Consider the following 15062-nt stretch of genomic DNA (forward strand, 5'->3'; position numbering starts at 1 on the left):
AGGCCAGCCAGAGCTGTTACAGAGAAACCCTGTAACCAAAACCACCACAACAAAGCAAAGCTGAAGTCAAGGACTGGGTCTTGACAGACAAATCCCAACCGGCATAAAGGACTTCATTTGTTTGGAGTAAGAACAGTACCTAGGCTTTGTTGTTTAGATGGAGCAACACTGAGCAGCGCGACCAAGGAAGCAGAATGCACTGGAATTGTGTTCTGGTTCCATCTCCAAACACATGATTATCAGCCATCAACGAACCATGTGCACAGAAGCCATGCTTTCACATCTTTGTTTGTTCGTTTGTTTGTTTCTGTTTTTCGAGACAGGGTTTCTCTGTAGTTTTGGTGCCTGTCCTTAGGTATTTGTACACCAGGCTGGCCTGGAACTCAGAGATTCACTTGTCTCTGCCTCCTGAGTGCTGGGATTAAAGGCGTGCATGAGCCACCACTATCTGGTTGCTTTCTCATCTTGTAGGCCATATATATTGTGCCCCCAGAAGAATTGGCAGATGAGAGTCATATTCGTCTGGGGAATGGAGGAGATAGGTGCCAGCAGACTGGAAGTGTATAGAAGTTGAGGATGCTGAGAGCATCTTGCACTTTCTGGACCAGTAATGCTTGTTATCACTCTTAGGAAAAGTCTGGACTGGATTGTTCAGCAAGGAGCTTTGAGTGCTATCGGAAACAACCCCAAGAGACGCAGTCAGGCATAGTGCTCACCTGTCTGGTAAGACGAAAGATGTGCTGTGGCCTTGTCTAGGCAGCATTCAGCCAGACTACTTGAATATACTCTGACATCATTACAGGCCAAGACAGAAATGTCCAGAGAGCATACAGGATGGTGATGGGAAAGGTGGATTTATTTTTAATCAACTGGATTGAGAATGTCCATAGCAAGTCAATCGGTTATGTCAGTGATGTGAAGTCAGGAAGAAATGTGGAGATGATGGATGCCAGGATCAAGTTCAGATTCATCCAAACTGCCTGAAACCCTAGCCTGATGATGTAGAGTTCTGCTCTTAGCTTCCGATGATCCACAGCGCACACTGGCCAGGAGAGGAGAGGGTAGCCTGTCGAAGAAAACCCGAGTCAGACTTGGTTGACGGAGGGAGGGCTGTATGAGTTGGTAGTATGAGGAGCTTACAAAGAAAGACAATTTGATGACAGTTTAATAGAAATTAACTGCTGCAGACAAGAGTGGTCACAGAGCCTCTGAGCCCTGCACTGGTTAGGCCACAAGCTGGATTTATGTCCACACGTACCACTTCACTGCCACACATGACACTCTAGCTGTGACAAGCTCAAATGAATCCAAGGGAGGGTGGCTTGAAGGGATGGAGGGTTTCAGAACCTTGTCAAGAATGTAGTTGAAAGTTAGGGCCACTATCCAAGAAGAAGAGGTTGTTGATAGGATTCAAGAGCAGCCTCCGGGGCACGAAAGGCTGCCAGGGAAAGATGGGTTAAAGTGCCGCCGGGCTGCTTAAGGGCTGGTGGTTTGAGAATTGCAGAGGCAATAGCAAGATGGCCTGGCCACCATCTCCCTCAGCGGAGCAAAGCCTTGAGGGATTTCCTTTGCCTTTAATCCGGCCCTTCCCCGAGCACCACTGGTTGACCAGGTTGAAGCATTTACTCCTGGTCCCCCTTTCAAGCCAGTCTCAGACACCCCCTTTCAAGACCTTTGCTCCCAACACTCGGGAGGCAGAGCCAGGCGGGTCTCTGTGAGTTCGAGGCCAGCCTGGGCTACAGAGCGAGTTCCAGGAAAGGCGCAAAGCTACACAGAGAAACCCTGTCTCGAAAAAACCAAAAAAATCAAGACCTTTGCTCAGCAGAGGAACTGATCTGGCCAGAGGCAATTGGACTCTGGGCCCAGGATAACAGCAAACAAGTTTCTATTGGCCATCATCATTTTTGCAGGAGGAGCTACAGCACCCCATGAACTGTTAGATGCTTCCTCAGACACATCTCATTTAAATATGATCATGACCCTGCTGTTGCTTATTTCCATCTAGGAGGGATAGAAGCTTAGGGAAAGCACATGGTGCTACACGTCTGGAATCCCAGCACTCCAGATGTTGAGTCAAGAGGAGAGCAGTGTGTTCAAGACCAGCCTGGGAGTTGGAGAGGTGGAGAGCTGATGCCTCAACAGATAAAGTCAGACCCACAAAGGCTGATGGGCCTGAGTTTGATCCCTGAGCTCCCTGTGGTAGAGAAGGAGAGCCAACCCCTGCAGGTTGTCCTCTAATTCTGTGTGCACACACACACCAAATAAATGTAATAAAATTAAAGACCAGCCTGGGCTACATGGCGAGACCTGGTCTCAAAAAAGAAAAAACAAAGGTTGTCATTTGCCAAGGTCACCTAGGATGTGAACCCTAGGTGTGATACTCTGCCTCCTAGAACATGCTCCTGGTCCCATGTCCCTTAGGGCCTCGCCAGTGGCTGTAGATCATGCCTCCCAGGAAGTCCCTCTCCTTCCCAGTCCCCACCCCCAAAAACTCTGCCTTATCCTCTGTGGAGAGCTCAGGGAGAAAGCCCAGCTGAAAAATTAGGCCATGCTGCCGAGCATACTACTTATTTTTTTATGACTAAGATTAAGCTGACAACCATGCAAAACATTGCAAACCTGTGTCGGCTGCAGATTAATCCCTCACCCAGCCCACACAAATAATTCATGCTTCTGCATCGATGTCCAGAAAAAACAAATCAGCAAAAAGCTGGGCTCCTGCGCGTGTGAAGCCTTTCCATTGAAGCAGTATGCCGGAAATACCCAGACTCCAGGAATGCAGATCTAGCGTTTTGAGATTTTTTTTTTTTTCTTAAAAGATTAAAGTATGTTTTCTCAAATGATTGAAGGTTGGTGGGAGGTGTAAATGTGGGCACTTGTCACATTAATTCTTCAGATGATTAAGGTCTTTGCCGCTTCTTTAAAGCTGTTTGCAGTTGGGTTTGATGTCCCCGTTCCGGGTGAGTGTGTTGTGGCAGTTACCAAGGTGACTTTAGCTGACTTTCAACAATTTATTTTTCCCTCCAGCTTGAGACTCTCTAGGCCTGTGTACTATGTGATTCTTCTCCACCAGCCCCCACCCCACCTCCCATGGCTATTCATCAGCATTTTTGCCTGGCCCACTGAGGCTGGGATCCTCCAGAAGGGCCCACCCCCTGCAGGCCAGGCCTCAGATGCACGTGGGAGTGAGTGTAAGGGCCCGCCCTCGCTCTGCCTCTTAAGTCACTCAGTGGGGCTCAGAGTGGGGCGCAGTGGTAAAGCATTTGCCTGGCATGCATGAACCTCTGAGTTTCAACCCCAGCACCCCCCAAAATAAAATTCCCACTGTGACCTTGCGGTTACCTCTGCTCACTTTATTTGTAAAAGGGTTAAGAGGGTTTCCATGCTTGCTGTGAGGACTCCGAGTGAACCTGTGCATGTAACACAGAGCTGGCACAGAGGAAGCATTTGACAAACATGGCCGCTGTCATTTCCAGTCCTCTGCTCCTGCTTGGGCTCCAGGAGCACCCCCATATCACCTTGGAACCTACCAGTGCCAGGACGAGATGTGGGGTTGCCCTCCTTGGAAGTCCACGCTTCACAAGCTGGCCTCCACAGACATGCTCTTTGTTTGGCCTTGGATATGTCCCCTTTTTGAAAAGGAACTAGCCGGGCGGTGGCGGCGCACTCATTTAATCCCAGCACTCGGGAGGCAGAGGCAGGTGGAGTTCTGTGAGTTCAAGGCCAGCCTGGTCTACAGAGTGAGATCCAGGACAGGCTCCAAAACTACACGGAGAAACCCTGTCTTGAGGAAAAATAGGAAAAAAGGAAAGGAGAGCAAAACTTAGAATGACAAGGGACCTAGTGGCCCAGCTGTGGGACAAGCTGTCAGTGGGAGCTGAGCTGGAGGAAGCGTGAGTTAACAGTGACAGCTCAGTGAGGCCAAGGTCACTGTCAAGAGGGAACTAGTTCAGGGCTTCCACACATGCACACAGCACACACTGAACCATACACGCACCACACCATGCACCTGTACACACACACACACACACACACACACACACACACCAGTGAAGTTCGGCTGAGTTTCACCCAGCCACATGCATCTGACTCCTCAGGGCCCAGCATTCACCCCTCAGCAAGGATTGTGCTACCCTGCTTAGAAGAAGACACCGCTGCCTTGCTTGGCCTTATGCAGGAGTGTGCTTGCTCAGAACCCAAAGGTCAGCTAGCAGAAGCTCCTTGAGCTGTTGTCCTGTGTGAGACTCCAGGGCTTGAAGGCAGGAAAAAAGGCTCCTTAGAGCTCCTGATGATTTTACGGGGCAAACAAGCCACTGTGGTGTGTGTTGGCCAAGGATGTGGGTTCTAGAACCTAGCCGACTTCAGACCAAATGCCAGCTCCCCATCTTCATGGGCTATGCTACCTGCACATGTAACTTAGCCACTTCAGTCCCACCTTATGAGCCATCTGGAGACATAGGCAGCCGGTGAGAAGCGCTTGACACACGCTGACCCCTGGCGAGTGCATGGTGAAGAGTGCTGTTACGGTAGTTAACAGGCACCATAGTTGCTAACCAAGAACTCGGCCAGAAAGTCCCATGTGCTCCTCCTTGTGGCGTTCCCGTGTGCTTAGTCTGTTCCTTGCTTGTTTCACAGGAGCCGCAAAGACAGCTTGGAAAGTGACAGCTCCACAGCCATTGTCCCCCACGAGCTGATCCGCACTCGGCAGCTTGAGAGTGTGCATCTGAAATTTAACCAGGAGTCAGGGGCCCTCATTCCTCTCTGCCTAAGGTGAGCTCAAACAGTCCATTCCACAGTGCCCTGCAGGCCTCAGTTTCCACAGTTTGCCTTCCCCCGACACAGGCTGGCCTCGAACTCACAGAGATCCTCTGCCTTTGAGAGCTGGGGTAGAAGGTGTGTGCCCCACACCTGGCTTTCTTATCCTCTGGTTCTCTGAGAAGTTTCAAACAGACTCCATGGGGAGTAGATGCTGAGAACACTCTTTTGTCTAGAAATGTCCTTCAGCTGTGCCCTCCCCACCCCCCAACCCCATTTGAGAAGTCTAGGATGTCCCCTGCCATCCCATAAACTAAGTCACAGGTCCTACTGGGCTGACAGAGTGGGAGGGTCCTGATAGGTTGGGCTCTTCCTCCTTTTATGTGATGCTTTTCCTATGCAAGCCTCTCAGTTCTTTAGAAAACCCAGTGACCGGCCCAGCAGCCTCGTGGAGTGACCGGAAGTCCAGCTGCGTCTCTTCTGCTGTGAGAGCCAGAGCGCAGCTGTTCAGAACACTACACTAGGCTGGAGCTCTTGCGACTGGCTTCCTCCAAACCCTTTTGAGCTCCATCCTCATTTGCTAGCAGAGGAGGCAGCAAGAACCCACCTAAACTGGAGGGGACAGTGACAAGGAGGAAGGAATTGCATAGTTTGAACCCTGCCCATGGTTCCAAGAGCCAGGAGAAGTGGGGGAGGAGTTCAGATTTGAGCCAGCCTTAGCCAGCTGCCCTTACAGCAGGGCAAAGGTATCGAGTGGTCTGAGTGAGGGGAACCTCCCAGGGCCAGCACCAGACTCCGCTGTGTCTGACCAGCAGTTGCTTGGGCACAGCTTGGCCGTTTAGCCTGGGGAGGGTTAATCTGAAGCAGCCCAGATACAAAGAGCCGGTTTTGCCTCCTTCAGCGCTTGGCATCCCTGCCCGCTGGGTGCCACTGCCTGCCCTTCCTCCAAGTATATTTCCAGACTGGGGATTATGGCGACTTCGTGCAGTGACCCTGCTTGGCTTCAGACTTCTGTTTTTGTGTCTTTAAAGACTGGCTCAGAGCCTCTAGGATAACTGCTTACGTGTTACAGGAAAGCCCAGGAACAAATGGAAGGTCCTGCATGGGCACAGAAGTACCCTACTGGGAGGCAGGCAGGAGTCCTTCTTCACTCTGCACATGATGTTGGCACCTCTTAACTTCCCTCTTTGGCCTCCTCAGGCCACGTTCTCACTGCCCTGAGGCCCGCTGAGCTCTGATCTAGAGGTCCACTGGCTAGGACACTGGGAAGGATGCCTTTAGAGAGCGGGTGGTGCTGTCGCTAATGGGCTACAGTGAACATGTTTGGTTAAAAGTCCCAATAGAGGGCAGCTGGGCCCTCAGGAGGGCTCCAGCCAGGCTCTGTGCCTCAGGGAACGTGGCTCTGTAGCCCCAGCACCTTGGCTAGGAATTGTGTTTCTAGGCCCAGACCCCCACTGTGTCCATGTTCCCATCCCCAGGGGCAGACTCCTGCATGGCCGGCACTTCACCTACAAGAGTATCACAGGTGACATGGCCATCACGTTTGTGTCCACGGGAGTAGAAGGCGCCTTTGCCACTGAGGAGCACCCTTACGCAGCTCATGGACCCTGGTTACAGGTGAGAAGCATCCTTTTCTCCTTCCTTTTTCTGTCGGCTCTTCCCTCGATGCCTGCCCTCCCTCCCAGGGCAGCACCCTAGGGCATCCATCCTGAGCTGGGCGCTGCCCTGGGATTCAGAGCCTGAGCTCTGGGTGTGGTTATGGAGAATGGGTGTTGCTGCTGTCCTCACAGCTCCAGGGGCACCTCCTGACCCACCTCCTTCCCTTCCCTGAGACGAGTTTCCTGGCCACTGCTGGAACCACTAAGGACAGTGGGAATCCGGGTGTGAGGACTAGAAAACTTCCCACACCCCTAGAAATCAAGGTACAAGAATGGAGGGTGAAGCAGCGTGGGGATAGCCTCCAGTGCCCAGATGGAAACCTCACCAGAATCCATAGGAAGGGGGCTGTGCCCAGGCTGGGCAGGCCACACCCGCTACCCCACATGAGCCACCCCGTGAGCAGTCAGCTGCTCCCCTTTGTCCTGATGGAACCGTTGAGCAGAACCTGATGGCTTGCTTGTCCAGAGCATTCTGTTAGTGTGCGCTCCTGCTTGGAGCGAGGATCAGAGCTGATGTCACACGGTGCTTGGGGCTAAGAGCCATTAGGCTCTTCCCGGTGCCTACCCTGCCCAGGTCCCTAAGGGTCACTTGCCCGGTCTACCATGCTTCTTTTTTGGCTTTTGACTGTGTTTTGGAGTAGGGGGAAAGCAATTTACTTACCTTTCACAAGAATATCAAGAAAAGGAATCTCTGGGCAATGGTGGCGCACGCCTGTAATCCCAGCACTCGGGAGGCAGAGGCAGGTGGATCTCTGTGAGTTCGAGGCCAGCCTGGTCTACAAAGCGAGTTCCAGGAAAGGCGCCAAAGCTACAGAGAAACCCTGTCTCAAAAAACCAAAAAAAAAAAAAAAAAAGAAAGAAAGAAAGAAAGAAAAGAAAAGGAATCAGAGCTAGGTGTGTTGACACACAGCTTTAATCCCAGCACTTGGGAGGCAGAGGCAGGGGGATCTCTATGAGTTTGAAGCTGTCCTGCCCACATAGAGTTCCAGGCCAGCTAGGGCTACAAAGTGAGACCCTGTCTAAAAAACAAAAAAAGAAAGAAAAGGAATTGGGGCTTCAGAAAGAGAATCTGCCCTCCATCCAAAAGGTAGCCATGCTTTGTCTGTGGTGGGTTAGAGGAAAGGCAAATTATAGTAAAGGGGGACTACAGCAGCCTTGTGGGTAGCCCAGACTGGGGCTGCACTCCTTAGTTCCACTGTTGGTCCCTCGGCATGCATCTGCTCCCGGCTCCTCTACCCCCACCCAAGTCCTAACCCTTAATTAAAACAAACAGCAAACAAAGGATACCAACTACTCTTCCCCCACTAAGCCCAGAGGTAGAAATGGAAGCTAGTGCTTTAGAGATATTGTTCCATAAATTATCTTGCCTTTTTCCACTGTTGTTATTACATTGTTTCATAACAAAATTACTTTGAACCATAAAGTTATAAATACATTTTAAAAGTCCCACTTGGTAACATTAGATCTCTGTCTGTGCAGCCTTGGTAGTTACTGTAGCAAAAGCTCCAAGTGTAACGTTTGAAATGAGCCCAGCACAAGAAGAAACAGCCTCTGGTACCCCACTCCCAGCCCTAGCTGCATCCCAGATTGCCACCTCTATCCTCTAACAACCAGAGTCTCAGGTCTGTTCCCCTGGACAGAACTAGTATGGAGGTGGGAGATGGGGCCCCCTGAAGGTGATCCCAGCCACAGAGAGTACTCAGATCATCATTCCAGTGAATGATTTAATGCCAGCAGGTCTTAACAGAAGTGTCCTGGTAGTTCGTGTGTGTGTGTGTGTGTGTGTGTGTGTGTGTGTGTGTGTGTGTGTGCGCGCGCGCGCGCGCGCGCAAATGTGTGTTGAATCACATTTGGAGGGAATTAGGAACTGGGGTCTCCCTAGACTAAAGAGTCTACCCTTTTATTCTGTCATCTTTTGGAGAACATCTCCCCCGCCCCAGGGATGGAATGGTCAGCATCTCTAGTTTTCAGCCTGCTCAGGAACCTGGGCCCCCAGCAGATGTCTGGCAGTCCCTCAGTCTTCTGGAAGGAAGCCTCCTGCACCCCACCCAATTCCCAAGTTCTTAATACCCTGGCTGCTGGTGTTCCCACTCTTGACACCCCCACCCCAGACACACGCTGGCAGCCCCTCAGTGGGTTTGGGCATTCGGCACCACTGCCTCCCAGCACTTGGGTCCCCTCCTATGGGCTGTTGCCCGGGGAACCATGGAGCGGTGGGAACGAGTTGCTGGCCTCAGCATGTTTCAATCAAGTTGCTGTACTGGGAGCTGCTTAATCAAAGGACTTGTTATGGGCTCATTAGTGTGGTCCACCACAGGCCGCCCCTCAGGAGAGCTCTGGGAAGGCTGGCTCAGGTCCCGCCCTCCAGGCACGCACCCTTGATCACCAAGAGGTTTCTCAGGCTCTTTGCAAGGAGCCCTGGGAAACTCTCCATCTGACCTGCCCCAGCCAGCCGGGTTCTCAGCAGTGAGGCCAACACCCACAACAGCTTTCCACTCGCTAGCTAGCTCGCTCGCTAGTCCTGAGAGCGGTCAGCACTTTCTGCTTCTGACTGCTAGCCTGACTTTCCCGTCAGGGTCTCGCCTCTGTGGTCACAGGCAGCTCCCCAGCTTGTGGGAACTGGGCTTGTAATGACTTGTGGGCCTGTAGGTTGCCTCTCAAGGGCCAGCTGTCTCCCCAGGAGTCTGTGGAACCTGAGGTTCCACTCTAAGTCACAGATCAAGCCCCACTATGCCAAGAAGGGGCCCAGGCCTATTTGGAGGGAGAACTCACCATCCACAGAGCCGCTTCTGCTCTTTACGGGCTTCTGTCAGTCACAGGGTCTGGGGCGTCTCCTTGTGCCCAGGCCTATTGATGGCAGAGGAGCAGGGGCAGCGGATGTTGAGACCTGGACTTCTGTCCTTTGGCTGCTGCTTGAACTGCCCCTGTGAGTCCCCGCTGAAGTGGGAGCGGCAGGGAGACTGTCCTGCATCAGCCTTCAGCAGCCTTCGAAGTGCTCACTCCCAGCCTTGGCACCTTGCTCTGGCTGCCAGCCCAGGCCTGCTATCTCTTAGGGAAAGGCAAGGCAAGGCATCCATCCTCCCTGTGCTGGGAACGGAGGGCTGAAAGGGAAAAGCGAGGCTAGAGAGCCAGAACCCTTTTTCAGAGCTGGCCGGATGGCCTCAGACAAGCTTCCGTACCCACCTCATCCTGGGCTGCCACCTGGTCCCCCACTTTCTACCACCTCAGGGAGACCCAGGCCTGGAAGTCCAGGACCCAGAGCCTGAAGAAGAAGGCAGGTGTAGTTGGAAACTGACACATTAGGAGTTGCTACAGAGGCAGAAGTCGGCTCAGGCCCATACTCATCCGTCCTGCTTCATGTCACCCTCAAGATCATAGAGCCTGGAAGCCAAGTCCAGAACTCCATGAGGTCTCCAGACCCTGGAACAGGCCTGCCAGTGGCCTCTCATGCGGTCCCTAGCCAGGGCATCTGAAGGAGGGAAGCTTCAGTCCCAGAGGTCACCGAGAGGGCAGATCACCAAACATGAGATTATTTTTTTAGGCCCTGCAGTGCTTTCTCAGCTGTGTGGTGTCTGACTGCTCACCCAGGTGGCGTCCTTAGTCCCAGCCACTCCCAAGGAGCTCAGTGGGAGGTCTCTGGCTTGGGAGAAGACACCTCACAGCTGTTCCCAGTGGGGTCTGATATTCCCAGCTAGGCTGGGAAACCTAAACTCTACCCAGCCCAGGAACAGGCTCCTCATATTCCTTCAAGGCCCTGTGTTTCCTTCTGTCCTGATGCACCCTTGTGGATGATGTGTAGAAGGCAACCTGGGAGTCCCAGCCCAGCCCTCCAGCCCCCTTTCCGATGATGCCTAGCATTTCTCCTAATGGTGGCCTTGTACCTGCCTCCTTTGGAGACTTTGGCTTGGGTTGTCTCAAGACCTCATTGTCCAGTCCTCTGCCTGTTAAGGTTTAAAGCAAACTGTAATTCCCCACTGTGTCAACAGCAGGAATCTGATCCTGCTTCTGGCCACCAAAGCCAACTTCTCACCACCCACCCTGAGCAGGAAATGAGTGAGTGCCCCACAGCTCACAGGCCCTCCCAGCGTGGATGGGAGTGTCTGCAGGCTGTTTTCTGGCCTTTGTCTGCCTGAGGTGGGGGAAAGGGGAAGAGCAGACAGGAGCCCTGGCTCGCCCCTTCCCCGCTGCTGCCATCGTGGGTGCCAAAGCTGCTCGTTGGCAGGCCCTGCCTCTGTAAAGAGCACATTTCCTTCCTGGAGAAAAGGAAAGGGGGAGGAAGAAAGCCAAACTTGCTGGGGAGCAGAACAACGTGTCAACACAAGGAGCAAACAAGGCCCAAGACAAAGTGTGGATTGTCGTTGTACCCAGGGGAAGGGATGGCATTGTCAGCCACTCAGAAATCCGTTGACCACAGACCTTGGCGTGAGTGCCAGATTTGTAGCAGTCTAGCCCTGCCTGCAGTGCAACTGGGCCTGCCCAGGGCAGGCCTGGACAAAAGATCACTTTTCAGGCTCCTTTCTGGAACTTGCTGGAGCCTGGAGAGTTGAAAGGTTGTTGACAATCCTTTCTCACCACCAACAAGCCAGGTTGTCTGACTGTACCGCACATGGCTTGTGATGTGAGCCCACTGGAGTGAGCAATGAGCCGGGCCTAGATTCCAAACCCTTTCTCCAACTGACGGTACCCCGACAGTCAGTCAGATCGAGGTAAAGCTGCAACCACTGAGGACTGAGCATCCTATGCCATGATCTCTTGGGGTGTTGTGAAAACTCAGATTTTTTTTAAAGCTGAGGATCAAAACCCAGGGCCTTGCGCTTGCTAGGCAAACGCTCTACCACTGAGCTAAATCCCCGACCCTAAACTCGGATGTTTTGCATGGCCTTGGGTATATGGTTCTAGAGAATGTGTACCCCAGCATCACCACATCTCTGTGAGAGCCCTCCGGGGGATGTGTTGCTCAGATTGGTCCAGAGGCCCTTCCTCTCCTTAGAGGGTCTTCTCCTCCAAGGACTATTTGTGCATAAACCTTGGGTTTTGTTCCAGTTCTTCAAGCATGCAAGGAGACTGGAGTGCAGTAATCCTAATGATGTCATTCTTGCTGCCACTCTCTCAGGGCTAGCGGAGCTGTTAAAGCGTGTGGACTCAGAGGGAGGTGTGCTGTCCCACACCTTTAATCCTAGTGCTCAGGAGGCAGAGGCAGGAGGGCCTCTGTGAGTTTGAGACTAGCCTGGTTCACATAGGGAGTTCCAAGACAGCCAGGATTAAATAGAGAAACCCTGTCTCTAAATGAATGAATGAATGAATGAATGAATAAAGTATGGACTCCAGCCAGCAAGATGGCTCAGTGGTACATAGCGTGCTTTCCTTCCCAGCAGGCTTTTTTGGTTTATTTGTTGTTAGCAGCTGTGTGTTTGTGATACTCGGGTTCCAGACCTGTAGCGCAAATTCTGACTGGTCTAAATAAAAAGCCAGAGTCAGATATGGGGGTAAATGCTGAAAGATCAGAGAATTAAAGGAGTAAGCCACTAGGGAGACTTATTACCTCTACAGAATCCTCAGGAAAAAGGAGGCTGAGCTCCCGTCTCCTCCCACCTTTTATTCCCGTCTCCACCTTTCTAGTGCTGAGTGGGATTAAAGGGGTGTGCCTCCACCACCCGGCTGTTCCTCTCTTAGACTGGATCAATCTCACGTAGCCCTGGGTGGCCTTGAACTCCCAATCTTCCTGTTTCCAAGTGCTGGGATTAAAGGTGTGTGCCACCACTGTCTGGCCTCTATGGTTAACTAGTGGCTAGCTCCACCCTCTGATCTTCAGGCAAGCTTTATTTGTTAGACCAGAAACAAAATCTCACCTCACAGCCCTGTTGAAATGAGAACATATATATTCCTGGCTAAGGTTGAGGGTGCTGTTCTTCCAGGCCATTGGTAAAACCTACCATTACCTCCCCCACCCCCATCAAAAGTCAGCCTTGATCTGTCTCCAAACAGGAAAAGAGCATGCTCCTTACCCAGGCAGACACTACTCTGAAGCCAAGAAGACCAAGACGGTCTTCTTCTCAGGACCCAATCATCTGCACAGGAGAACTAGAGCCCCTCCCTTGCAGTCCATTAAAGGCTGCAATGAGGAGATACAGGGCCGCCCTTAGCCCAGAGTCTGCATGTGAGGCAGGTACCACTCCTGTGATTGGTCATTTTCACTGTCCTGTTATTCCTGTGGCAGAAGCTGGCCAGCCACTCCAAGGGGACAGTGAGCTTCAGGAGCTCCAAGTCCTAAACCTGCACAGGCTTTTCCCACAGTGGCATCACAGCAGTGTGTTCCCAGGAAGAGCTCCCAGGAGCTTCTCCATCATAGCTGCCTATCTCCAGTGTCCTGTGATAAGATCTGTTAACATTCTCAGCTCCAGCTCTGAAATCTGCGGAGAACAGGGCATGGTTGTTGAGTCCAAGCTTCTAAGGTTTAACTCCCAAAGGAAATTAAATCAGGTGCCTGGAGCTATGACGGTCCTGTCGTGTTTCTTTGCTGAGAATGTCACCCTTAATATCATGTGGATCTCATGTATAATTTTCCCCCTTAATTCTTTTAAAACAATGTGGTTTCCAGTAGAAACCAGGAAATCATCAAAAGTGAAAATGAAGAAACAGCTAGGGTTTGCCCTCGTTTGGGGGCCTTGCCTCCCCTCCCCCAACTGAGTACAAAATTAAGTCCACACACAGACGGTGCCACACTCGGGGCAGCTCTGCTGAAAGCCTCCATAACTCACCAATTCCAGACCTTTGACAGAGGCACTGGCTTAGCACTGGACTGTTGGTGGCCTCACCTTTCCTGTTGTTGAAAAACACCCTAGGGAGTCTCCCTGGGTGGCCACCGGCCTTGGAAGCCCTCCCCCAGCCCATTTTACCCCAGTGCTGCAGTCCCAGACCTATTTACAGTTCTGGATTATTTGTGGGTTAGAAATGAACCCAGCCTGGCCGGGACTGGATATATATGTGTGTGTGTGTGTGTGTGTGTGTGTGTGTGTGTGTGTGTGTGTGTGTAACTGGGTTTGAGGTATACTTGTGTTTGTGCTAGCATTTGCAGAGATGGCAACAAGCCCCGGAAATGCCGAAAATATGAATGTGACTTTGTATTACTCAAGCAGACTGGTGATAACCAGTGGAGAAACTTGGCTTGGGGGAGGGGCTCATGGGATAAGAGGAGGAGGACTCAGGCTCCAGGAAGGAAGGCCAGGTGTGACTGGATGTGGCTGAGGACCAGAAAGTGCCAGACAGACCGGAAAGAGCCAGCCAACCCCCTCTGGGAAGCTTGGAGGAGGAAAAGGAATAAGTACCTTGGGTGGACACTCCCCTGGATACTGTTTGTGCATGTTCTCTCTCTCTTTCTCCTCTCTCTCCCTCTCTCTCCTCTCTCCCCCCCCTCTCTCTCCTCTCTCTCCTTTCTCTCTCTCCCTCTCTCTCCTCTCTCCTCTCCTCTCTCCCCTCTCTCCCCTCTCTCCTCTCCTCTCTCCTTCTGTCTCTCTCCCTCATTCCTGATCAGAGCTGTTTGCTCCTGTTGTGGGAGGGCAGGTCCTGTTTCTCAAGGGAGCTGCTAGTTGGGTGGGAAATAGACTTGCTCATCAGAGAAGAATGAATATTTGAGTCAATGTCCTCCACTGGAGTCTAAGGCATCAGGTTTGGGCCAAGACATGACATGTGGACTTGCTTTGACCCCACAGGGCAGGTGCCTCAGTTTCCCCATCTGGAAGGAGATTGGAGGAGATGAGGTGTGAACAGTCAGCATAGTTCTGGAATGCCAGAGCTTTTTCCTCCTCACCTGTCCCCCTGTGCATGGACTCCTTGCCTCCCATTCTCTCTGGCCCTCTGCTGCCCCCTTCCTTGTCCACTTCTCTATGTCACAGTATGGAAACTCCTGCCCTTACAGGATGATCTGCTCCCAAGGGAAACTCGATGGGTATTTCCTCAAGTTCGGGATTCCCAGCCTTCTGAAAGGGAGGTTTCCCTTCATTTGACTTTGCACCCTTTTCTCCCTCTGGGCACTACACAGGGTCTGCCAGAGAGGTGGAGAGACCCTATGGACAAGGGCAGGGAGGATGGAGTAGAAAGGGCCGAATCTGCGAGAAGAGCATGGACGAGCTCAGCCTGGGCCAGCCAGCTGCCTGAGGGAGCCGTCAGTTGAAACAGTGGCCCATCAGCTTGACAGAGCTCTCGACAGCTGTGGACGCTCCCGTTGGCTGAAAAAACTTGCGTAGGACGTAAGGATAGTGGTCATTCCAGCCAAATAGTGTCACTAGATGGCCGGTCTTGGACATCACAGTTTGTGGTCACAGGCACCAGCGTAAAGCAGTAGAGTGGGGACGTGAGAGACACCCAGAGAAGAGGTGTCTCGGAAGTCTAGAAGAGCATCACTGCTGACTGGATCCTGCAGGGACATCCCTGAGACATGACCCTGTGGCTGCAGAGGGGTCTAAGTGCAGCTCAGATTTTTTCTTAGCTTTTACCTGCTATCCCATCCTCCCAGTGATAGAGGTGGAACCCAGGGCTTTGCACGCATTATTAGGCTTGTGTTCCGCCCCTAGGGCACATCTACATCCCAGACAGGGCTTGGATTCCCAAGTCAAACAGATTCTTTTGTCCTATGTGGTTGGGCGAAGTGGG

The 15062-nt window shown here is 52.2% G+C and overlaps 1 protein-coding gene across 3 annotated transcripts in view; it reads left to right on the forward strand.

The window, feature by feature from the left end:
- Window positions 1-15062, forward strand: part of Sufu (SUFU negative regulator of hedgehog signaling) — a 99498-nt gene that overhangs the window by 76736 nt on the left and 7700 nt on the right. For all 3 annotated transcript variants that reach the window (XM_036171484.1, XM_036171473.1, XM_036171474.1), the window contains exons 9-10: window positions 4636-4770; window positions 6234-6372. In XM_036171484.1, the coding sequence (XP_036027377.1) occupies window positions 4636-4770; window positions 6234-6372 (274 nt within the window). The remainder of the gene's footprint in view (window positions 1-4635; window positions 4771-6233; window positions 6373-15062) is intronic.

Source organism: Onychomys torridus, chromosome 1 (assembly GCF_903995425.1).
Source record: "Onychomys torridus chromosome 1, mOncTor1.1, whole genome shotgun sequence".
NCBI lineage: Eukaryota > Metazoa > Chordata > Mammalia > Rodentia > Cricetidae > Onychomys > Onychomys torridus.